The 24,767-nt window shown below is 41.6% G+C and overlaps 1 protein-coding gene across 1 annotated transcript in view; it reads left to right on the forward strand.

The window, feature by feature from the left end:
* The window catches only part of ZNF341 (zinc finger protein 341), a 186,818-nt gene that overhangs the window by 85,688 nt on the left and 76,363 nt on the right, over positions 1 to 24,767 (forward strand). The window contains exons 10-13 of the mRNA XM_053716200.1: positions 12,018 to 12,226; positions 13,045 to 13,141; positions 18,229 to 18,361; positions 18,470 to 18,581. Of these exons, the coding sequence (XP_053572175.1) occupies positions 12,018 to 12,226; positions 13,045 to 13,141; positions 18,229 to 18,361; positions 18,470 to 18,581 (551 nt within the window). The remainder of the gene's footprint in view (positions 1 to 12,017; positions 12,227 to 13,044; positions 13,142 to 18,228; positions 18,362 to 18,469; positions 18,582 to 24,767) is intronic.

A 24,767-nucleotide genomic window follows, 5' to 3' on the forward strand; every position in this document is an offset into this window, starting at 1 on the left:
TCTTGATTAGCCGTTTGGCTGCAGCTGCTCGGCAGTTGCTTTTGTGTTGCTTACCTTTTAAAAGAAAAGGCTCTCCGTTTTTCAAGTCTTTGATGATAAAGATTTACCCTGGCGAAATTGATACAGTCTATGATGGACCGGACCTGACCGAAACAACACTTAGAAGCTCCGTGTGATATCCAGAAGGAAGCTGCTGGCAGCGGGGTTTGTGTGTCCGACCCGGACTTGGCGCCACTTCTACAGATGCTCCCTGGTGAGCTACAGTCTGATCCTAGTCCTGCGCTAAGCATATAACATCGAGTCTAGCAGCCTACCCCGGGTTGATCTCTCTCCTGCCGGTATGTGTGCCTAATACCTGGAGTCTGCAGAAATAGCGGTTTGCCTACGAAACCCGGCATCGGGTCACACCTTCGGATGCTCCCTGGTGAGAGGCTGAAGTAAATCAAGTTTGATCCTGTTGGCGGAAATCCTGCAGTAGCCGGCAAGGGGATAGAAGCAGGTACAGGCTCCCTGAGGTATTGGGAACTACTTCCATTTAAAGGTAGCCTTTTTGACTTGTCTCTCTGAACTATTGTCGGTGGCGGCATTGAATATAGCTGCGGGGGTAAAATATAAGCTCTTCCATTGGGGCCATCGCATTGTGGTGAACTTTGCTACATTTAAAAAAAAATGGTCTCAAGTGGTAAGGACCCGCTCTATGAATAAGGATCCTATCATTCCTGGCTAAGTAAAAGGTAGTGCACCCCACAGGAGTGGGATAGCGCGACAGGACCTTGGCTTTCTAGCCCGGCACCCCAGTGTGTCAATATCGGCTCTTAGAGCTATACTTTTGTGATACTGGGTGGTTGTGCTTTTTGTCTTCATCATATACAGGACTTACTATCCTTGCACAATCCTTTAGTTTAATTTAAAGTTAACTGATTCTATATAAAAGATCGGCCTTTTTTATAAGTCTATGTTTAGTTGTGGTAAGATTCAGGTTCTTTTTAGGTGAAATTACTGAAACAAGTTTTTTTTTCCTTTCTTAAGATCAGGAAAGGGGATGGGAGAAATAAAGGAAGGGTAATGTTACAGTGAAAGATCATCACCAGACCTCCCTGATTTCTTATTTCAGCTGGTGTTCTCCTTCTTTAGTTGTATGAGTTAAGACATATTGTACAGATGCATTTCAATGTTATGAAAAAATTTACTATTTTATAGATGTTGTCTAGATGCATTTTAATGTAATGTAATGTTCTGTAAACAACTTCAATTCAGACTCCCATCTTCAGCAATTTAAAAGTGTTGTCGATTGTGAGATTCGATCTGATTTGTTCCTTAAAAGATTGCTGGCTAATGTGGGTTCTTCTTTTTTTATATTAAATCTCAGCCTACTGGGAGAACTATTTAGCTAGGTGTATACATCATTTTCAGGGTGCTATTACCAATCCGGGTATAGTGATCTCTAGCTTGAGCCTATAAGATCTTCTTTAGTATTTCTAGATAGAACAATTTAACCTCTGGGTGCTATCCAAAAAAGCAATGGTCCTGGTTTCCATCTATAGTTGCCTGTTGTGAATTCTTTTCTACAAATCCACTCTTCTCTCTTGTGTTGGGGTATTACTGATAAATCATATTTACTTTGTTAGTGAACGTATAGTCAAGAGTTCTTATATACAAACCTGGCTGTTGGGATTATTTTCGTTACTCGGTCCTTTTCACGTATTTTTAAGGTGTACACCGGAGCACTGCTCAATCTTATTTTCCCTCACTCTTCACTCCTTATATGTCATAGGGACATATTCTAATAACAATTCGATATTTAATTCACTAGGAGGGTTCGGCTTCCCCCGTTTCCTCGGTACCACTCAGGTTTTTTTTGTTTGTTTGTTCTCCTTGTCACTCTTGTCACTTTTTTTTTTTTTTTTTTGCACGCATGATTGTTTCACTCCTATATTGTCCTTTCTAATTCATGGATACATTTTTATCACAGGGGAAATCTTCCTCTCCCAGAATGCCGAGTAAAGTTAAAGATTAAAGAGCTAAAGCTCCCGAAGCCAGCTTCGATAATACGTTAGAACCGTTGTCTAATTCCGCTGACTCTCTGATTGCTCAACTATCTGATTTATTTTCACCTCAATTTGATATGATTAAAAAAGAGTTGGGCTCAATTTCGTCTGAAATTTCAGCACTTTCAGCGGAAGTAAGACAATTTTCTACTAGAATGCAATCCAACCATTACTCCTACGGGAGAGATTCGTTGGCCATCAGATTTTGCTGATCAACTGCAAACGGCGGTATCAAAAGTGATCCATGCCTTACCACGTTCTGCTAAGCGCAAGCGTAGGACGTATCATGGCGTCCGGCCCAGGTGTTGTGTACGCCAATGGAAATATCAGAGGCGTTATACGATGACGAGGCCCACTCCGACTCTTCGGAGGAGGCTCCTTCTGGGTCGAAGTCTGTGTCATTTCATACTCCGGCTGCGAAGGAGCCTGACTTTAGGTTTAGTATGGAAAATTTGCGTTTTTTACTTAAGCAAGTGCTTGCTACTCTGGAGGTCCCGGAGCCGAAGCTTCCGGAGCAACCTTTGATTCCTAAGCTTGATAAGGTATACGAGGACAGGGTGGTGCCTCAGACCTTCCCGGTTCCTGTTAAGATGGCTAATATTATTAAGAATAAATGGGAGCGATTAGGTTCTTCCTTTTCCCCCTTTTCTTCCTTTAAGAAACTGTTCCCCATTCCGGACTCTCAGCTTGAGCTGTGGGGGACTGTCCATAAGGTGGATGGTGCCATCTCTACGCTCGCGAAGCGGATGACTATTCCCATCGAGGATAGTTAGTCGTTTAAAGAGCCCATGGATAAAAAGTTGGAAAACATGTTAAGGAAAATGTTTTAACACACAGGGTTTGTTTTTCATCCGGTAGCGACTGTAGCTGCGGTTGCCGGAGCTGCGACATATTGGTGTGAATCCCTGTGTGATATGGTCGAGAGGGAGACTTCCATCGACGATACAGGATAAGATTAAGGCGTTGAAGGTCTCCAATTCTTTCATTTGTGATGCCAATATGCAAATTATTCGCCTAAGCACAAAGGTTTCAGGATTCTTCGTTTTAGCTTGCAGGGCTGTGTGGCTAAAGTCTTGGTCTGTGGACATGACCTCTAAGTCGAGGCTGTTGTCTCTGCCTTTTCAAGGAAAGATTCTGTTCTGTCCAGGATTGGATTCGATCATATCCACGGTTACGGGGGGCAAGGGAGCTTTCCTACCGCAGGATAAAAACTGTAACAACAAAGTCCAGCGCACCCGGCAGCAATGAGACTCAACAATTGAATATGCCTTGAAATATACCTTTTATTTTAGAACATGTTGATCACAGGGCTAAAACAAGCCAAATATGCCGGATGGCCAAATATTCCAACACGCAAGAAGAAAGGCAGCATATGACAGGCAGCAGTAAGGGAAAAGAAATAATGGTCAGACGCGTTTCCTTATGTTGTTACATAGCAATCCTCAGTGACCATGCCTATTACCCACAATTCTATGCCTTTTATACACACCTGTGGTGCAATCTTTAGCACTATAAAAAACCTAATTAGTGAATAGCCAATAGAAAAGGAAAAATAGGTATGTGGGCAAAGCAGATCACTGTGGTAACAATGCAACAAACATATACAAGTGTATTGTCAAAAATCTAGTAACAAAATATATATGCAACAAAAAAAGCACTATTTATATTTACAAAATAAGTCTAATTAATGTAAGAGTGTAATAACTTTTACAAGCGTGTAAACTTCTAATTTCACAAAAAAATAATAAATAAAACAGTGCCCCATTAGTTTAAAAAAAAAATATTAGAATGAATACTATGGAACAGGAGGCTAACTCTAATTTAGATATCCTATTTTTCAAAATGGATACTTTGCTAAAAATGATACAAGAATTGAGATGGATATCAAAAGTTTTCAGATGTACAAGAAGGCTCAGCGTATTCCACGTGGCCTACGTATTAGAAAGTTTCCCTCCTTTCAGGTGTCAGATCAGACTTTTATTGATAAATGGAACCTCATTCTTACAGAGTGCTCTTTAGCACTTATTGATCTACTGATTGAATATAAGAAATCTTTGCGTCAAGAATTGGGTAATGAAAAACAGAAATTGCAGTCTTTTTTACGTCCTCTCAGTGATAACCCAGACTTTGCCAAGTATGATACTAAATTGCAGAAGGTTATCACTGAGTTTAAAAACAATCTTTGGAATTTCAAAAAACAAAAGATTATGAGAGATAAACAGGATTATGAGGAAAACAAAGTGTATAAATGGACTGTAACCAATATTAGACGGAGATATAGAAGCACCTACAAAGGTTGAGGGTCTGAAAATAAAAAAGTGAGATTTGCTGATACTGACACTGAATATGACTATGATTCCTCTGATATTGAAACATCTGGTGAGATTGCCTCAGGTACAGAGGAAGTTACATCTTTTGCACTTGAATCTCATACAGTGTCACAGTCAAAAATCGGGAAGGGCCATCCACAATCCACTGCACGCCGAAAAAAATACGCAGAGGGGGACAAGGAAAATCGTATAAGTCCAAGCCAGGACCAAGTACCCAAGCCCAGGCGTTATCCACAGAGGAGGAGAGCAACACCATTCCAGAAATATGCATGAACATTGAGAATGTTATTAACCTGTCTTCTTTTGTTCTATCTAGGACACAAATTGAGGTTTTGTCTTTGGGTCTTGGTTTCTCCCCCACCACACATTTTAATCTTTTCAACACAGTTGTTGACCTTAATAAGTTTGTGAGGTTGCTTGTTCTCAAGAAACACTTCTTGGGAGTGACCAACACTACACAGGATGAAGTGGTTGGGGTGAAGCCAGCACCCACTCGAAGTGGTTTTGATTTTTCAGAGGTTTGCTCTGTTCTGGACCTTATGGAATTGGACAGAGATAATCAGGAGTTTAACCCACCTGATATTGGGGATACTCAGGATATCACAAAATTAAAAAGTAAATCTAAATTTTACCCAGTAAAATCTAGATCCAATTCCATAGAGGTCTTTCAGAAAAGAGTGGAAATAGAATTGAAAAAACTTAGTTCATGTGAATTTGAAAAAAGACATCACAGGGACAATCTATCTAAGGCACAATTTCTATCTATTCAGGAACTAAAAAATAATCAGGAGCTTGTCATTCGCAACTCAGACAAAGGTGGTAAGGTAGTGGTCCTCAATCGCCAGGACTATTTGGATGAGGCCTATAGACAGTTATTGGATGACTCCGTGTATGAGAAACTTAAAAGTAACCCTGTGTTCTTTTATAAATCGGCTCTTAAGACTATTTTGGAGCAGGCATTAAATGATGGCATTATCAAACAAGCCAATTTTGATTTTCTATACACTGAGCACCCGGTATCTGCCATTTTTCACTATCTTCCAAAAGTCCACAAGCATCCCACACGCCCACCTGGCAGACCCATTGTGGCAGGGATAGGCTCTTTAAATGAGCCTCTTTCCCAATTGATTGATGGTTACTTGCAGCCCTTGGTCCTGAGTCTTATGAGCTACATTAGAGACACGTCTGATGTAATCACTCAAATTGAAAGCCTAGTTTGGCAAGATGGTTTTACTTTTGTAACTATCGACGTGGTCTCTTTGTATACTTGTATACCTCATGACAAGGGCAGCCAGGCAATTCAGTTCTTTTTGGATACATTTTCCACATATGATGTTGCTTTGAAGCGATTCATTGAGGTCTCCGTTGAATATTTGTTGACCCACAATTATTTTCTTTTTGAGGGTGATTTCTATCTCCAGAGGCGTGGGACAGCAATGGGGGCAAAGTTTGCCCCTTTCTATGCCAACCTTTATTTGGGTTGGTGGGAGCTGTCCCATGTCTATGGAGATGGGAATCCCTTCAGAGAGTTTATACATTATTTTGGTCGTTACATAGACGATATTTTGTTAATTTGGAAGGGTCCAGCAGATCTACTTGAATTGTTTCTTGCTTATCTACAGAACAATGATCTGAATCTAAGGTTCACCATGGAAAGTAATGAACATTCAATTTCCTTTTTGGACATTGAGTTACATTCGAATCCTCAGTCTTCGTGTATTGATATCGAATTGTTCCGTAAATCCACATCTGGAAATACCATTCTAAATGCAAAATCATGTCATCCCAAGCACACCATACAGTCTATCCCCAAGAGCCAGTACATAAGGGTAAAGCGTAATTGTACCAACCAATTGAGTTATGAAAAACATTCTAATGAACTAACTGAAAGGTTAGCCCAGAGAGGGTATTCTCCTAATCATTTACAACAAACAAAACGAGATATTGATTTTCTTGATAGAAAAGATCTTCTTGTGTCTAGTAGATCTAAGAATACAGATAGGTCCAAACAATTAAAATTCATTACTTCATATAGTATGGAATATGGCAAAATCTGCGATATAATTAGGAAGGCACTCCCCATACTGACTACTGATGACACCCTGGTGGATATAGTCAAAGAGGGTGTATGTTTTGTATCTCGCAGGGCCCAGACATTAGGGAGCATATTGTCTCCTTCTATGTTGCCAAGGCAACAGTCACACAGAAATTGGCTTTCTATTAAACCTGCTACTTTTGGCACAAGTTTTACATCAAGTAATAACCACAAGATTTTTGAAATTCGTGAGCACATGACATGCAATTCGTGCTATGTCATATATCTTTTGACCTGCAGGGGGTGCCTTAGGCAGTACGTGGGACAAACGACACGTGCGCTAAAGGATCGTTTTCTTGAGCATTTACGCTCAATTGACGATCCAGAGTCAACTACCCCCATTTCATTACATTTCAAACGATACCACAATTCAGACAGTTCATTGTTAACATTCCAAGCTATCCAATTGATCTCTAGACATCCAAGAGGTGGGAATAGAGGTACTATTCTCAGTAAAAGAGAAGTTTATTGGATTTTTCAGCTGGGCACTAGAGTGCCGACAGGGTTAAATTTTGATTGGGATGTAAGACTATTTGTAGATCAATAAGTTCTTAATACCTATTGATTTTTAATTTCCATTTACTTTTGTTATCTTCATAATATCTTCTTTCACTAAATTCAGTTTTTTGCTTTTTTATTTATTCATTCTAATATTTTTCTTTTTAAACTAATGGGGCACTGTTTTATTTATTATTTTTTTGTGAAATTAGAAGTTTACACGCTTGTAAAAGTTATTACACTCTTACATTAATTAGACTTATTTTGTAAATATAAATAGTGCTTTTTTTGTTGCATATATATTTTGTTACTAGATTTTTGACAATACACTTGTATATGTTTGTTGCATTGTTACCACAGTGATCTGCTTTGCCCACATACCTATTTTTCCTTTTCTATTGGCTATTCACTAATTAGGTTTTTTATAGTGCTAAAGATTGCACCACAGGTGTGTATAAAAGGCATAGAATTGTGGGTAATAGGCATGGTCACTGAGGATTGCTATGTAACAACATAAGGAAACGCGTCTGACCATTATTTCTTTTCCCTTACTGCTGCCTGTCATATGCTGCCTTTCTTCTTGCGTGTTGGAATATTTGGCCATCCGGCATATTTGGCTTGTTTTAGCCCTGTGATCAACATGTTCTAAAATAAAAGGTATATTTCAAGGCATATTCAATTGTTGAGTCTCATTGCTGCCGGGTGCGCTGGACTTTGTTGTTACAGTGTTACTTTGGTGGGCGTGGATGGAGTGCTCCTTTTTCCTTTGCACCGGAGCAGATGAGTGAATACAAATACGTCATCAGGACGTCAAGCAAGAAAGTGGGTGTGTATACTACGTGAAGAGCGTCACGTGACTGGATTCGACACGCTGCTGTGTCTGAGCGCTTCCCTGGCTGTGAGCGCAGGATAAAAAGGCTAAGCCTAAAGGATCTACTTTTAGTCCCTTTCGTCCGGACAAGGCCCAGCGCGAGCAGCCCGCCGCCAAAGGGGATCAGTCCAAGGGAACTTGGAAGCATGCTCAGTCTTGGAACAAGTCCAAGCAGAACAAGAAGCCCTCTGAGACAAAATTGGCATGAAGGGGCAGCCCCCGACCGGTTCCCGGACCAAGTAGGGGGCAGATTGTCTCTCTTCTCCAAAGCCTGGTTGCAGGATGTTCAAGACCCTTGGGTTCTGGAGGTTGTTGCACAGGGTTACAGGATAGGATTCAGGTCCCATCCGCCCAGGGGCAGATTCCTCCTGTCAAACCTGTCTTCAAGACCAGAAAAGAGAGCGGCCTTTTTAGAATGTGTGAGGGACCTCTCCTCTCTAGGTGTTATTGTACCATTACCCCAAGCAGAAAGAGGTCTAGGGTACTATTCAAATCTTTTTGTGGTTCCAAAGAAGGAGGGCACGTTCCACCCGATTCTGGACCTAAAGTGTTTAAACAAGTTTCTGGCTGTTCCATTGTTCAAAATGGAAATGATCAGATCTATTCTGCCGCTTGTTCAAGAGGGGGCAGTTCATGACGACAATAGACTTGAAGGAGGCTTACCTTCATGTTCCAATTCACAGGGACCACTTCAAGTTCCTAAGATTTTTGGACCAACACTTCCAGTTTGTGGCCCTTTCCTTCGGCCTGGCAACGACCCCGAAAGTCTTCATGAAGGTTCTGGGGGCACTTCTTGCAGTGGCCGATCCAAGGGCATTGCTGTGGCACCCTATTTGGACGACATCCTAGGCCAGGCGCCATCGTTCAGCCTCGCAGAGGATCATTTGAGGGCTCTTCTTTTATTGCTCCAATCTCACGGTTGGAAGATCAACTCAGGAAAGAGTTCCCTGGTTCCCAGCAACAGGGTGGAGTTCCTGGGCATGATAATAGACTATGTCCATGAAAATATTTCTCACAGATCGACGACGCAGGAAGATTGCGTCCACCTGTCTTGCTCTTCAGTCTTACTCAAGTCCTTCGGCGGCTCAGTGTATGGAGATGATCGGGCAGACGTCATCCCTTTTGCCAGGTTCCATCTCAGACCTCTTCAATTGTGCATGTTGAGACAGTGGAACGGCGATCATTCACATCTATCACAGCGGATATCCGTGGATGCTCGGACCAGGGACTCCCTATCTTGGTGGATCCGTCCGGAGCATCTGTCCCTGGGGACATCCTTCCTGAGACCATCCTGGGAGATTGCGACAATGGACACAAGTCTGGCAGGATGGGGAGCTGTTTGGTGTGCCAGATTGGCACAAGGAAAATGGACCCGGGAGGAATCTCTCCTTCCGATTAATATTCTGGAACTTCAAGCAATCTACATTGCTCTGAGGGTGTGGCCTCCTCTGGGGTCGTTAAGCTTCATCAGATTCCAGACCGATATTACCTCGGTGGCTTACATCAACCACCAGGGGGGAACGAGGGGCTCCCTAGCAATGAGGGAGGTGTCTCGGATTTTGGAGTGGGCGGAGTCCCACAGCTGCTCGCTCTCAGCTATCCACAATCTACAATGCTCTGAGGGCATGGCCTCCTCTAGGGTCGTTCAGCTTCATCAGATTCCAGACCGACAACAATACCTCAGTGGCTTACATCAACCACCAGGGGGAACGAGGAGTTCCATAGCAATGAGGGATGTGTCTCGGATTTTGGAGTGGGCGGAGTCCCACATTTGCTCGCTCTCAACGATCCACATTCCATTTGTGGACAACTGGGAAGGGGACTTTCTCAGCAGGCAATCCTTTCATCTGGGGGAATGGTCTCTTCACCCCGAAGTGTTTGCAGATATTTGTCTCAGATGGGGAACGCCAGAGATAGATCTCATGGCGTCCAGACTCAATTGCAAGCTACCCCGATATGGGTCGAGATTGAGGGATCGCCAGGCAGAGCTGATAGATGCCTTAGCGGTGCCTTGAGAATTCAGCCTAGCTTACATTTTTCCACCGTTACCACTTTTACCTTGTGTAGTGGCACGCATCAAACAGGAGCGAGCTTCGGCCATCCTGATAGCTCCATCGTGGCCACGGAGGACGTGGCTTGCGGATCTGGTGGGGATGTCAGCGTCTCCACCATTGAGGTTACCCTGTCGCAGGGATCTGCTGGAACAGTGTCCCTTTCAACATCAAAATCTCATTTCTCTGAGGCTGACTGCGTGGAGATTGAACGCTTAGTCTTAGCCAAGAGAGGTTTTTCTGAAAGTGTGATTGATAGTTCAGTAAAGGAAGCCAGTCACTCGTCGCATCTACCATAAGGTGTGGAGGACCTACTTGTCCTGGTGTGAGAAACACGGATATCCTTGGCACAAGGTGAAGGTATCCAGGATTCTGTCTTTTCTCCAGGAGGTTTGCCGCCAGTTCCTTAAAGGGACAGATTTCGGCTTTATCAGTTTTGTTGCACAGGAGACTCGCTGAGCTTCCTGACATTCAATCTTTTGTTTAGGCTCTGTCTAGAATCAGACCTGTCTTTAGGCAGTCTGCTCCCCCATGGAGCTTAAACTTGGTCCTCCGTTTAAGCTCCATGGGGGTTCCGTTTGAGTCTATGCATTCTATTGACATTAAGATTCTGTCCTGGAAGGTTCTCTTTCTGTTGGCCATTGCATCGGCGTGCCGAGTATCTGAGCTTGCTGCCTTGCAATTTGAGCCTCATTATCTGGTCTTTCATGCGGATAAGGCTGTTCTTCGCACCGGTTTGGGGTTTCTTCCCAAGGTGGTGTATAACCGTAACATCAATCAGGAAATAATTCTTCCTTCTTTTTGTCCTAACCCTTCTTCTAAGGAGAGGTTACTTCATAATCTGGATGTGGTTCGGGCCTTAAAGTTCTATCTATAGGGTATGAAGGATTTCAGACAGTCTACATCTCTTTTTGTGGTGTATTCCGAGAAGCGCAAGGGGCAGAGGGCCTCTTCTGCTTCTTTGTCCTTTTGGTTGAGGAGCTTGATTCGCTTGGCCTATGAGACAGCGGGACATAAGCCTCCTCAGAGGATCACGGTTCATTCAAGTAGAGCTGTGGCTTCGTCTTGGGCCTTCAAGAATGAGGCCTCTATGGAGCAGATTTGTAAGGCGGCTACCTGGTCCTCCTTGCACACTTTTACAAAGTTTTTAAAAACTTTATGTTTTTGCTTCTGCAGAAGCTGTTTTTGGGAGAAAGGTTTTACAGGCTGTGGTGCCCTCAGATTAAGGTCCACATTTTTACCCTCCCGGGTTTCATTCTGTTTCCTCTAAAGCTTGGGTATATGTTTCCCAAAAGTAATGAATGAAGCTGTGGACTCTCCTCCCCTTCAGATGTAAAACATAAATTATGCTTTCCTGATAATTTTATTTCCATCGTGGGGAGGAGAGTCTACGGCTCCTGCCCGTAACTCAGGTAGATGGACCTAAATTTAATTTATCTTCTGGCACCATTTATACCCTGATATTTCTCCTTCTGTTCTTTGTTCCCTCGTCAGAATTACTGGGGGATGAGGGGAGTGGGTGAGGTATTTAAGCCTTTGGCTGGGTTGTCTTTGCCTCCTCCTGGTGGCCAGGTTCTTATTTCCCAAAAGTAATGAATAAAGCTGTGGACTCTCCTCCCCATGATGGAAATAAAATTACAGGTAAGCATAATTTATGTTTTTTTCCAGTTCTTCATGCAATCAATTGCATTGTCAACTTCTCATGTTATTGGTGAATGTGGTCCAGAGACCTGTGTTCTATGCACTTGGCTTTTTTTCTCCCTCAATTGCATCCAATGTTGACAGAGACTGTAAAGTAGATTAAAATGAGACACCTTCAATTAGCTGATTAAATTAAATGTAACCAATATTTAATTTACGGCATTGTAGAGCATAAAAAGTCAACTTTCTGAGACTTCTGTGGCACCCTTCCTCAGGCTCAGATGTTGCAATATATCAAAATTAATTAGCAAGAGACTAAAACATGAAAATTAAAGTTCTTCTTTTGAGCCTTTACAACCTTAACTTGTAGCATCTTTTGAGACCCATGGCGTTTGAATTTTACTTACCCAATGTTTTTAATTTAACTGTAATACTGAAAGAAATGTCCACTTATACACTGAGCCTCTCTCTATCTATTTGTAGGTGTATAAGTGTGTAGTTAAGGGCTGTTCTCACACCTCTCAGAAGCTGGACCAGTTTGTGGAACACATAAAGACTCACCAAGAGGAGATGACCTATCGATGTCACTTGTGTAACAAGAATGTTGCGTCACTTTATGAAATGGGTGTTCATCAGTACTCCCATAGCATGCTGCCCAAGATACCGCCCAAGAAGGAGCTGGGTGTATTCAAGTAAAGTGCTTAATGGACTTTGGTAATCTTAATACTGCCTGAGAGGATGTTCTAGGCCCTTTTCGAGATAAATCTTATTTGAAACATGGAGAAAAAAAAACAGGTGTCAGGGAGAAATAGCAGAATGGAGCAAGTGATATAACAAGGAGATTGTAAGTGGGAGAATATAGAAAGTGATGAAAACAGGGGGTTCAAGGGAAAAAATAATTATAGTTGTTATGCAAATAAGTAGAAGCATATAGAGTTGAGATGAAGCGGTTGTATTGACTAAGCAGAGGTACTTGGCATTCAACAAATCAAGAGGCTGAGTGAAAGAAGATGTCATGCAACTGAGCAGAAGTGGAGGGGAGGTAACTGAGGACAGGGATATTGATCAGAGGCAGTTGGGCTATTATTAAATGTAAGTAGATGGGAAGGCACTAAGCTTAGTAGATAGTCATGTGACTGAAAAGAGATGGAGGACATCTAACTGAGCAGAGGCAATCTTCATGCAACTGAAAAACATAAGGGAAATGAACATAAGTGCATAGGAAGGGACTGAGTGGAGGTGGAATGTGACTGGACAAAAACAGAAGGAAAATAGATGCTGAGAAAGAAATGAAGTCAAGGTTTGCTTTGAAGATAATAGGAGATAAAGAAGAGTTAAAAAACCTATAAGTGTTTAGCTTCAGTACATTTTGTGGTGAAGGAATGAACCCTTGATTTCCTCTTAACATGGTTTGTATCTGACAGACATTAGCCTTTGACACATTAAAGTTAATATAGGGCATACAAACATTCTTTTGTAGACACTTTTTACATCTGCATCTTCCTTCCAGGTGCCTAAAGTGTATGAATAAATACTCCACTTTTGAGGCCTTGGAGCAACATCTGTTAACAGCCACACACAGCTACCCGTGTCCACACTGCCAAAAGGTGAGTGACTGTTTGTGGCCACATAATCATCAGCTCTACTGTTTTTTTTCATCACTTTTCCCCTTCTGTTCTCATGTTCTCTCACAATCATCATTACTGCACATGATGCAGAGTGGATTATTCATTACAATTGGTTTAATATCAAACCACCAATTTTGAGCCGGAATTCCTTCTCATCTCACCCACTTCTTTTCCTCTCAAGATTTTTTTAAGTTTCCACTTGAAGAAGGCTGCTTTATTGGTAGCTCACTGTCCATTTCTATTATTCTGCCTACTGGATTAATTCTACTTATCTTGGATATATATATATATATATATACATATATATATATATATATATATATATATATATATATATATCTCTACTTATCTTGGATATATATATATATATATATATATATATAACCCTACTCTATTCCATTCACACTAAAAGGGTTGTTTCAGGCACAGAGCTTTCCCAACTACACTTTTCAAATGTGTTGGGCTTTGAGATTTAACCACAAGGATATCACACTTTATACATGGGTCCTGCCTTATGTATAGGGTGTATTCACTACCACTTTTTTCTGATGTCAGTTTTGCAAATTTACACTATACCCTCCCTTTGTAAGGCTCATGCTCCTTAATGAGCTTTTCTTTCTTATAGAGGGTATCTCAAATGTTTTTCTACTACAGTAAGTATTGAGAGTGAAATAATTGTGATTAATGGCACTTCAGTTTTTCCAACTTTGTCACACATTATATTCCTTTTAAACAGAGCAGCACATCCCTTTTAACCCAGCCCACAAACTCAAGTCTCTGCAGTAGTACTGTGTTGTTTCTAGACTTGTTATATATTCTTCAGAAAGCAACAGCATAGAAGTAGATCATTCAGGGGATGTCTGCCTGCATCAAGAAAACTTCACCCACCTTTGCCCTTTCTAGACTAACAATATTAGATATTTCACTCACAGTGTATTTTCATATTATACTGTTTATACCTCTCTGCACCTTCACTTACAGAAGGGATGCTACCCACTTAACACCATTGCCTGACACTTTCCATAATTTATACCTCTCTGCACCTTCACTTACAGAAGGGATGCTACTCACTTAACACCATTGCCTGACACTTTCCATAATTTAGTCAGTAATTATTTACATATTACCTAATTTGCACTGTTTTGGTCCAGACCTAGTGGTAATGAATCAAAACTTGCTTCATGTGTTGTCACAGCATACTTCAGAGAAAAGAACAAAATGTATGCTTACCTGATAAATACCCAAGCTGAGAGTCCATGACAAGGAAAGGGTGGGACAATATAAAAGTTCCTATTTACCAGACACAGTGGCCTGAATAACTTTCCTGCCAAAAAAAAGCTTCTGAGGAAGCTAAAACATAAAAATGGCAACATTTTTAGAATATGTGCAGAGAAGACCATGTTACAGCTTTTAAAATCTGCTCCAAGGATGCATAATTCTTGAAAGCCTAATAAGTAGGAACTGCTCTGATGGAATCAGCTGTAATACACTTAGGGGGAGTTCCTGCTGCCAAGTAAGCTTTGTAAATCACCTTGTTTGAGCCGGGAAGCTAAAGCTATCATCGTAGCCTTCTGATCATTATGAGAACCAGAATAGTGGACAACTAAGCTACAACATTGTCTGAAGATAAAACTTTAATGCACTAACAACATCAAGATTGTGAAGAAGTCGTTCCTTTCGAGTTAAATGGTCCGAAAACAATGAAGGAACAACCATTTTCTGGTTGATATTTTCTGAAGAAACAACCTTTGGAAGAAAATTATACTTAGTATGGAGAGCTGCCTTGTCTTTATGAAAAAACAGAAATGGCGATTCAGAAAACAAAGCAGAAAATTCAGAAACTCTTATAGCTGAAGAAATAGCTATAATAAAAAGAACCTTCCAGGACAACAATTTGATATCTGTTCTGTGCATAGTCTCGAAATGAGGACCTTGAAGAACTGAAAGAACTGATTCAAGTTCCATAGTGGAGAAATAGGTCTCACAACTTGCCAAATTGTCACCAATTCTTGGATGAAATTTTGAACATCAGGAAGCTTTGCTTTTTTTGTGTGAAAAAAGAACAGATGAAGCAGAAATTTGAGTCAGACGTCGACTCCTTGTTCATTATGCTTAGAGGAATATGGCTACACCTCACTGACGAGGCCCAATGGTTGCCGAAACAATCGTCTTGGGTTGCTTGGGTTGTTCAGAGAGGAATTGCCTGGTATTTCGTTGCTGGACTGGCCATAATAGGCAGGATCAGACTGATATACTACAGGAAAGTTCTACTCTGTGAAAAGCATTACTTGGCTAAAACGAAGCTGCACCTAGGTGGTAAATCGCCATAGAACGGGATAACAATGTTATTGAGCTTGTTGTTTGTTCCTGTGAGTGCGTTTCTCTTTGTATGTATTAAGTCTCCATACGGGAAGAAGGGGCAACCAGACGTGGACTCCTTGCTCAGTGTGCTTTAGAGGAATATGGCTACACCTCACTGATGAGCCCCAATGAAGGCCTAAATAATTGTCTGGGTGTGCGGTGTTACTTGTTCAGAGAGGAATTGCCTGGTATATTCTGAGGCTGAACTGACCGTAGTAGGCGGGATCAGACTGATATACTACAGGAAAATTCTACCTGTGAAAAGCATTACTGGACACCTGCACCCAGGTGGTAAACGCCATAGAACAGACTAACAATGTTTTTGAGCTGGTTGTTCGTTCCTGTCAGTGCGCTTCTCTCTGTGTGTATTAAATTTTCCTAAGGCAGAAATTTGACCCTTTAAAGAACTGACACACCATCCTAGAGAAACTGAAGAATTCTAGGAATCCTTTCAGATGTTTTTCCTGGCATTCTTTTAAAACACCATTTGAATTATACCTTCCAAATCTTGTGATAAATCTTTTGGGTCACAGATTTCCTAGCTTGTAACTGAGGGTCAATAACTGATTCAAAGAAACCCTTATGTCTCAGAATTAAGCATTCAATCTCCAAGCCATTAAACTTATATATTTTAGGTCTGAATCTAAAAGAGGCCCCTGAGATAAGAGAGCTTGTCTCTGAGGAAGAAGACATGGAGTAGAAATGGATATCTGAACCAGATCCGTATACCATGTTCTGCAGGACCAAGGTGCTATCAGGATTACTGAAGCAAACTCCTGTTTGATTTGGGCTATAATTGTTGGAAGAAGAACAGGGAACCGATAGGCTAGACAAAAATTCCATGGACACACTAAGGCATCCATTATTTGTTCTTTCAGATTCCTGGATCTGGCACAGTAAACTGGAAGTTTGTGATTCAGGGAGAAACCATCCGATCTATATCAGGGAGACCCCACTTGGTCACTAGCTGGTCAAAAATGTCCTGGTGACAAGGCCACTCTCCTGGGTGAACAGACTGATGGTTGAGATAATCCACTTCCCAGTTCATCACCACACCGCATTGGTTCTTCTCCACCTAGGACTAAATCTGATAAACTTCCTGCATTGCCAGTTTATTGGTAACCTCACCTCCAGAGGAGACCAAACTTCATGTATCCTTCGAGACTCCCAGACAGCGCCCCAACCCAAAAGACTTGCCCATGAAGGCCAAAAAAAAAGATGCCCCAAGAGTCAAGGAAGGACTTTCTATCCATCATAAAAGAGATTGTCTCACTAAGGAATCCAGAACAATCTGCTGTTCCAACTGCAGATAATTCTTTGTCCATTGCTTGAGCATAGACAGGTGGACAGGCAGTAAGTGAAGGGGGCAAACGGAATTGCATCTGAAGCCACCCACATAGGGCCCACCACCTCCATGCGCTGGGCTACAGTTGGAGAAGGAGAACATTGAATAGAATGACATGCTTTCGGAGGTTTGACTCTAAGCATCTATCTAGTGAAGGCGCATTGAAACTAAGCCTATGATGACTACCAGAAAAGTCACCTTTGTAGCTGGAGATAGAGAACTCTTTGGCACATTTATCCTCCAATCATGATTCTGAAGGAAAAATATGAGCTTTTGAGTATGAGCAATCACTAGCGGCAGACAAGGAGCCTGAACTAGTATGTTGTCCAGATAAGGAGCAATTAATATGCCTTGAGCTCTGATTACATATAATAGTACTCCCAAAACTTTTGTGAAGATTTGTGGAGCTGTGGCTATTCAAAAATGAAGGTCAACAAACTGATAGTGTTTTTTTGAGGAAGGCGAACATTAGAAATTGATGATGATGATCCTTGTGAATAGGAATATGAAGGTATGCGTCGTTGAGGTCTATGGTAGACATGAACTGACCCTGTTGTATTAAGGGTGAAATTGTGCAAATTATTTCCATCTTGAAAGTAGGGACCCTTAAAAATTGGGTCTGAAAGTCCCTTCCTTCTTTGGGACAATGAAGAGATTGGAGTAAAAAACCTGTCCCTGTTGAGAGACAGGTAATCAAACAACATTCAAGGGTTTAGAAATTAGCATATGAGCCTACCTAGGTTTAGCTTTTAACTAAGAATACCAAAAGAAGAAAACAAATTTGATAATAAATGTAAATTAGAAAATGGTTTAAACGTTTAATTTGAACTTTACCATCCCTTTAAACAGATAGCAGGAGCATCTCTATCTTCACCCTCACTCCTGGGAGGACAAGAACAAACTGAGTAGGGTTGGGAGGTGGGAGGGATTGAAAGCTCTTGTGTGGGTTCTTGGCCTCCTCCTAGTCGCAGGACATATATCCCACATGTCAAGGCTTCCCTATGGACTCTCATCATCATCCTATGAAAGAAAAAAGATTTTTATACTTGGCATAAAATACCTTTTTATATTCTGAGGTGATTTTTCCTTCTGGTATGGCTCTTTCTTTGGTTAAACATTAAAACTTGAGGAAGTAAAGGGGGTGCGATTAGTAGGGACTTCCAGTTCAAATGATTGAGGTTTTTACCTTTCTCCAAATAGTAGCTTGATATTAAACTAATGGTAATAAATAATCTGTTTAATGTGCTGAAATGAATGTAACTATAATTAGAAAAATCCTGTTTCATCTGTCTAACATTATTGTTGTTTCCCAGTACTGGGTACTTCTCTCCATCACATAACCTGTTTCAACTTTTACCAGGTATTTACCTGTGAGAGGTATCTAAGAAGGCATCTACCTACCCATGGGTTAGGGGGCCGGTATAAGTGCCAAATCTGCAAGAAACTGTTTCGGAGAGAACACTACCTTAAGCTTCACCATCACATCCACTCAGGTATATAGATTATGTTCCCTCTCACTACATAGTTGCACAGGCTTGTTAGAATTGTTCACTTCCTTGAATTTGGAGCCTCAACAAAGTACATCTCTTCTGTCTTCTCAGGAGAAAAACCGTTTAAATGCACTTTGTGTGAGTCAGCATTTAATCGGAAGGATAAGCTGAAGAGACATATGCTGATCCACGAGCCTTACAAAAAATACAAGTGCCCATTTTCGTATGTAAAACTTTGCAAACTGTATATGCATGTTTCTGTGTGTGATTCTGTTTATTGTTGTGTCTTACCTTAGTGTCAGAGATTATTTTCTCATTGAAAAGCAATGGAAATTTGAGACCCCAAAACTCTTCCCTCCTGCCAATACACTGCACGCAAGACCATTTAGAAACTTGAACAGAAGCACTTTAATTAACAGAAGGTTCAAAATTTGGGGGCTCCCTTTAATGTGTTCCCAATTATACATTTTACCCACTGGAGTGTGTTAACCCCTGCGCTACAGGGAGTTTCAGAGAACAACTTGCCCAAAATACCAAAGTATTTTTAGCATTTTTGCTATCACTCCATTTAAACAGAAATAGTTGTGGGGGGGTTTACCTGTCAAAACTATATTTCTTCTACAAGATAAGACGAGTCCACAGATTTCATCCTTATTTGTGGGATATTAACCTCCTGCTAACAGGAAGTGGCAAATAGCACCACAGCAGAGCTGTATATATAGCTCCTCCCTTCCCCTCCACCCCCAGTCATTCTCTTTGCCTGTGTTAGTAATAGTAAGAGGTAAAGTGAGGTGTTAGTTTTAGTTTCTTCAATCAAGAAGTTTTTTATTTTAAATGGTACCGGTGAGTACTATTTTCCTCAGGGAGATATGAAAGAAGATTTCTGCCCTGAGGTTGATGATCTTAGCAGATGTAACTAAGATCCATGTTGTTTCCCACAGAGCTTCTGAAGGTAGTACAAGAGAAATCTTCAGTGTGGAGACCGGTTTCATGCTACAAGCAGCATTGAGGTATGTTCAGTCTTTTAATTCTGAGGAGACTTAGTATATCAGAACTGGCTGACATTTTTTCCCTGCAAGGGAAGGGGTAAGCAGTAGACCTGTACACATAGGGTATTACTGAGAATACTGTGTTTATTAACATAGTACTGGGCTTCAACATGTCTGACATTGAGAAAGCAGATATAACAGGGACTCTGGGAGAGGCAGCTAAACGGTTATTATTTGGGACAAATAATCAGTATGGCTGTAGTATTTTTGTTGTGCTTTTGAGGGGACCACATGGTTTTATTTGCTAACCGCTTCCCATGCGGTTGTACAGACTAATTGCGAACGTCGTCCATGATGGGTGGGGCCTATTTTCACTTGCTCATACGCGCAGTTTACTCTGACTGAGAAGGCAGCAGGCATTAGCTCCGGTTGGGCCTAAACTTGTGTTCTGTTAACCGGATCATTGTCGAGTCATTTTGCAGTACCCTGGGGATAGGTAGGCGCCACAGCAGAGCTGTGGCGAGGTGCAGGGGTCATTTTTTTCAAATCAAATATATTTTTTGCTATAAATGTTGTTTAGAGGTTAAATTCACCCTTTTCTCTTAGGGTGCAATAATTTTTGGCACAATTGATTATGTGTATTAAATTATATTACATTATTTAACGTTTTTAGGCAGTTTAGGAAAAATTGTGCGCTTTTTTATTTCTTAAAGGCGCAGTACACATTTTTCAAAAAATTGTTTAAATCAATAAATAAAGTGTTTAACGACTATTGTGGTTATTGCTAGTATGTTCAACATGTCTGACATTGAGGATACTAATTGCTCTATGTGTTTAGAAGCCATTTGGAACCCCCTCTTACATTGTGTACCTCTTGTACTGAAAGTGCCTAAAAATGTAAAAAGCATATTTTAGGTAAAGAAAGTGTGCCTAAGGATGATTCTCAGTCTGAAGAGAATCAGGATATGCCATCCAATTCTTCCCAAGTGTCACAACCTTTAACGCCCACACAAGCGACGCCAAGTACTTCTAGTGCGTCTAATTATTTTACTCTGCAGGAGATGGCTGCAGTTATGTCAACTACCTTTACAGAGGTGTTATCTAAATTACCAGTATTACAGGGTAAACGCAGTAGGTCAGGTATTAATGTGAATACTGAACCCTCTGATGCTTTATTGGCTATTTCAGTCAGACTCAGGAAATAAGTTACCTCAGACAGATTCGGACGTCATGTCCTTTACATTTAAGCTTGAACACCTCCGCCTGTTACTTTGGGAGGTTTTAGTGACTCTGGATGATTGTGACCCTATTGTGATACCACAAGAGAAATTGTGTAAGATGGACAAATATCTAGAGGTACCTACTTACACTGATGTTTTTCCGGTTCCTTAAAGAATTTCGGAAATTGTAAAAAAAGCAATGGGATAGACCGGGTATACCGTTCTCTCCTTCTCCTAATTTTAAGAAAATGTTTCCCATATCAGACACCATTCGGGACTCTTGGCAGTTGGTCCCTAAGGTGGAGGGAGCTATATCTACCCTGGCTAAGTGTACAACTATACTTATTGAGGACAGTATTGCTTTCAAAGACCCTATGGATAATAAGTTAGAGGGTTTTCTAAAGAAATTATTTATTCATCAGGGTTTTCTTTTACAACCTACAGCTTGCATTGTTCCAGTTACTACTGTAGCAGCTTTTTGGTTTGATGCTCTAGAAGAGTCTCTGAAGGTTGAGACCCCATTAGAGGACATTTTGGATAGAATTAAGGCTCTCAAGCTAGCTAATTCTTTTATTACAGATGCCGCTTTTCAAATTGCTAAATTAGCGGCAAAAAATACAGGATTTACCATTTTAGCGCGTAGAGCGTTATGGCTCAAATCTTGGTCTGTTGATGTGTCATCAAAATCTAAGCTTTTAGCTATTCCTTTTAAGGGTAAGACCCTATTCGGGCTTGAATTGAAGGAAATCATTTCTGACATTACTGGAGGTAAAGGCCATGCCCTACCTCAGGATAAGTCTGTTAAGATGAGGGGTAAACAAAATAATTTTCGTTCCTTTCGAAATTTTAAAGGAGTACCCTCTGCTTCCTCTTCCTCCACAAAGCAGGAAGGGAATGTTGCTCAATCCAAGTCAGTCTGGAGACCCGACCAGGCTTGGAATAAAGGTAAACAATTCAAGAAGCCCGCTGTTGCTACAAAGACAGCATGAAGGGGCGGCCCCCGATCCGGGGCTGGATCTAGTAGGGGGCAGACTTTCTTTCTTTGCTCAGGCTTGGGCAAGAGATGTTCAGGGTCCCTGGGCATTGGAAATTGTGACCCACGGGTATCAACTGGAATTCAAGGATTTTCTCCCAAGAGTGAGATTTCATCTTTCACGATTGTCTGTAGACCAGATAAAAAGAGAGGCGTTCTTACGCTGTGTAAAAGATCTCTCTACCATGGGAGTAATTTGTCCCGTTTCAAAACTGGAACAGGGGCAGGGGTTTTACTCAAATCTTTTCGTGGTTCCCAAAAAAGAGGGAACCTTCAGACCCATTCTAGATCTCAAGTGTCTAAACAAATTTCTCAGAGTCCCATCGTTCAAGATGGAGACTATACGAACAATTTTACCAATGATCCAGGAGGGTCAATATATGACTACCGTGGACTTGAAGGATGCATACCTTCATATCCCTATTCACAAGTATCATCACCAGTTCCTAAGGTTTGCCTTCCTGGACAAACATTTTCAGTTTGTGGCTCTTCCCTTCGGGTTGGCCACAGCACCCAGGGTCTTCAAAGGTTCTAGGGTCCCTTCTGGCGGTTCTCAGACCGCGAGGCATAGCAGTGACGCCTTATCTAGACGATATTTTGATTCAGGCATCAACTTATCATTTGACAAAATCTCACACGGACACAGTGTTTTCCTTTCTGAGAACTCACGGTTGGAAGGTGAACGTGGAAAAGAGTTCACTAGTTCCACGGACAAGGGTTCCCTTCTTGGGAACTCTGATAGACTCGATAGACATGAAGATATTTCTGATGGAGGTCAGAAAATCAAAGATTCTAAATTCTTGCCGAGCACTTCGGTCCATTACTCGGCCATCAGTGGCTCAGTGTATGGAGGTAATTGGATTAATGGTAGCGGCAATGGACATCATTCTGTTTGCTCGCTTTCATCTCAGACCACTGCAGCTGTGCATGACAGTGGAATGGGGACTATGCGAATTTATCTCCTCAGATAAATCTGGATCAAGAGACCAGAGACTCTCTTCTTTGGTGGTTGTCGCCGGATCATCTGTCCCAGGGGACGTGTTTCCGCAGACCCTCGTGGGTGATAGTGACAACGGACGCCAGTCTTCTGGGCTGGGGTGCAGTCTGGAATTCCCTGAAGGCTCAGGGTGTTTGGACTCAGGTGGAGTCTCGACTTCCAATCAATATTCTGGAACTGAGAGCAATATTCAATGCGCTTCAGGCGTGGCCTCAGTTGGCTTCGGCCAAATTCATCAGATTCCAGTCGGACAATATCACGACTGTGGCTTATATCAATCATCGGGGGGAACAAGGAGTTCCTTAGCGATGATAGAAGTATCCAAGATAATCCGATGGGCGGAGGCCCACTCTTGTTATCTGTCGGCAATCTACATCCCAGGAGTAGAGAACTGGGAAGCGGATTTTCTAAGTCGTCAGACTTTTCATCCGGGGGAGTTGGAACTCCATCCGGAGGTGTTTTCCTCATTTATTCGACAATGGGGCAGACCAGAATTGGATCTGATGGCATCTCGTCAGAATGCCAAGCTTCCACGTTACGGATCCAGGTCGAGGGATCCTCAGGCCGAACTGATAGATGCCTTGGCAGTGCCTTGGTCGTTCAGCCTAGCTTATGTGTTTCCACAGTTTCCTCTCCTTCCACGTGTGATTGCTCGGATCAAACAGGAGAGAGCTTCAGTAATCCTGATAGCACCTGTGTGGCCACGCAGGACTTGGTATGCGGATCTAGTGGACATGTCCTCTCTGCCACCGTGGAAACTTCCTTTGAGACAGGACCTTCTCATTCAAGGACCTTTCTAACATCCAAATTTGAATACTCTGCAGCTGACTGCTTGGAGATTGAACGCTTGATTTTATCTAAGCGGGGATTATCTGAGTCGGTCATCGATACTTTTAAACATGCACGTAAGCCTGTCACTAGAAAAATCTATCATAAGATAGGGCGTAAATATCTTTATTGGTGTGAATCCAAGGGCTACTCATGGAGTAAAGTTAGGATTCCCAGGATTCTGTCTTTTCTCCAAGAAGGATTGGAGAAAGGGTTATCAGCAAGTTCCTTAAAGGGACAGATTTCTGCTTTGTCAATTTTGCTTCACAAACGTTTGGCAGATGTTCCAGATGTTCAGTCTTTTTGTCAGGCTCTAACCAGAATTAAGCCTGTATTTAGACCAATTACTCCTCCCTGGAGTTTGAATTTAGTTCTTAGAGTTCTTCAAGGGGTTCCGTTTGAACCCATGCATTCCATAGATATTAAATTGTTATCTTGGAAAGTGTTGAGCTTTCAGCGTTACAATGTGATTCGCCTTATCTTATATTTCATTCTGATAAGGTGGTTTTGAGTACCAAACCTGGATTTCTTCCTAAGGTTGTTTCTAATTAGAATATTAATCAGGAAATCGTTGTTCCTTCATTGTGTCCTAACCCTTTTTCTAAGAAGGAGCGTCTGTTACATAACCTGGATGTGGTCCGTGCCTTGAAGTTTTACTTACAGGCGACTAAGGATTTCCGTCAATCATCTTCATTATTCATTGTTTATTCTGGAAAGCGTAGGGGTCAGAAAGCTACGGCTACCTCTCTTTCTTTTTGGCTGAAGAGTATCATCCGCCTGGCATGTGAGACTGCTGGACAGCAGCCTCCTGAAAGAATTACGGCTCATTCTACTAGGGCTGTGGCTTCCACATGGGCTTTTAAAAACGATACTTCTGTTGAACAGATTTGCAAGGCTGCGACTTGGTCGTCTCTTCATACTTTTTCCAAATTTTCCAAATTTGATACTTTTGCTTCTTCTGAGGCTGTTTTAGGGAGAAAGGTTCTTCAAGCAGTGTTGCCTTCCGTTTAGGTCTCTGTCTTGTCCCTCCCGCTTCATCCGTGTCCTGTAGCTTTGGTATTGTATCCCACAAGTAAGGATGAAATCCGTGGACTCGTCGTATCTTGTAGAAGAAAAGGAAATTTATGCTTACCTGATAAATTGATTTTTTTTACGTAGACAACCCAAGGTATCTCGGCCCATTTTGGTATATTTCATGCCACCATTTCACCCCCAAATGCGATCCATATAAAAAAATTGTTAACTTTTTCACAAACTTTGGGATTCTTACTGAAATTATTTACATACCGCTTGTGCAATCATGACATGATTGTAAAAGCTTCTCTGAGATCCTCTTTGTTCA

This window comes from Bombina bombina, chromosome 1 (assembly GCF_027579735.1).
Source record: "Bombina bombina isolate aBomBom1 chromosome 1, aBomBom1.pri, whole genome shotgun sequence".
Lineage (NCBI taxonomy): Eukaryota > Metazoa > Chordata > Amphibia > Anura > Bombinatoridae > Bombina > Bombina bombina.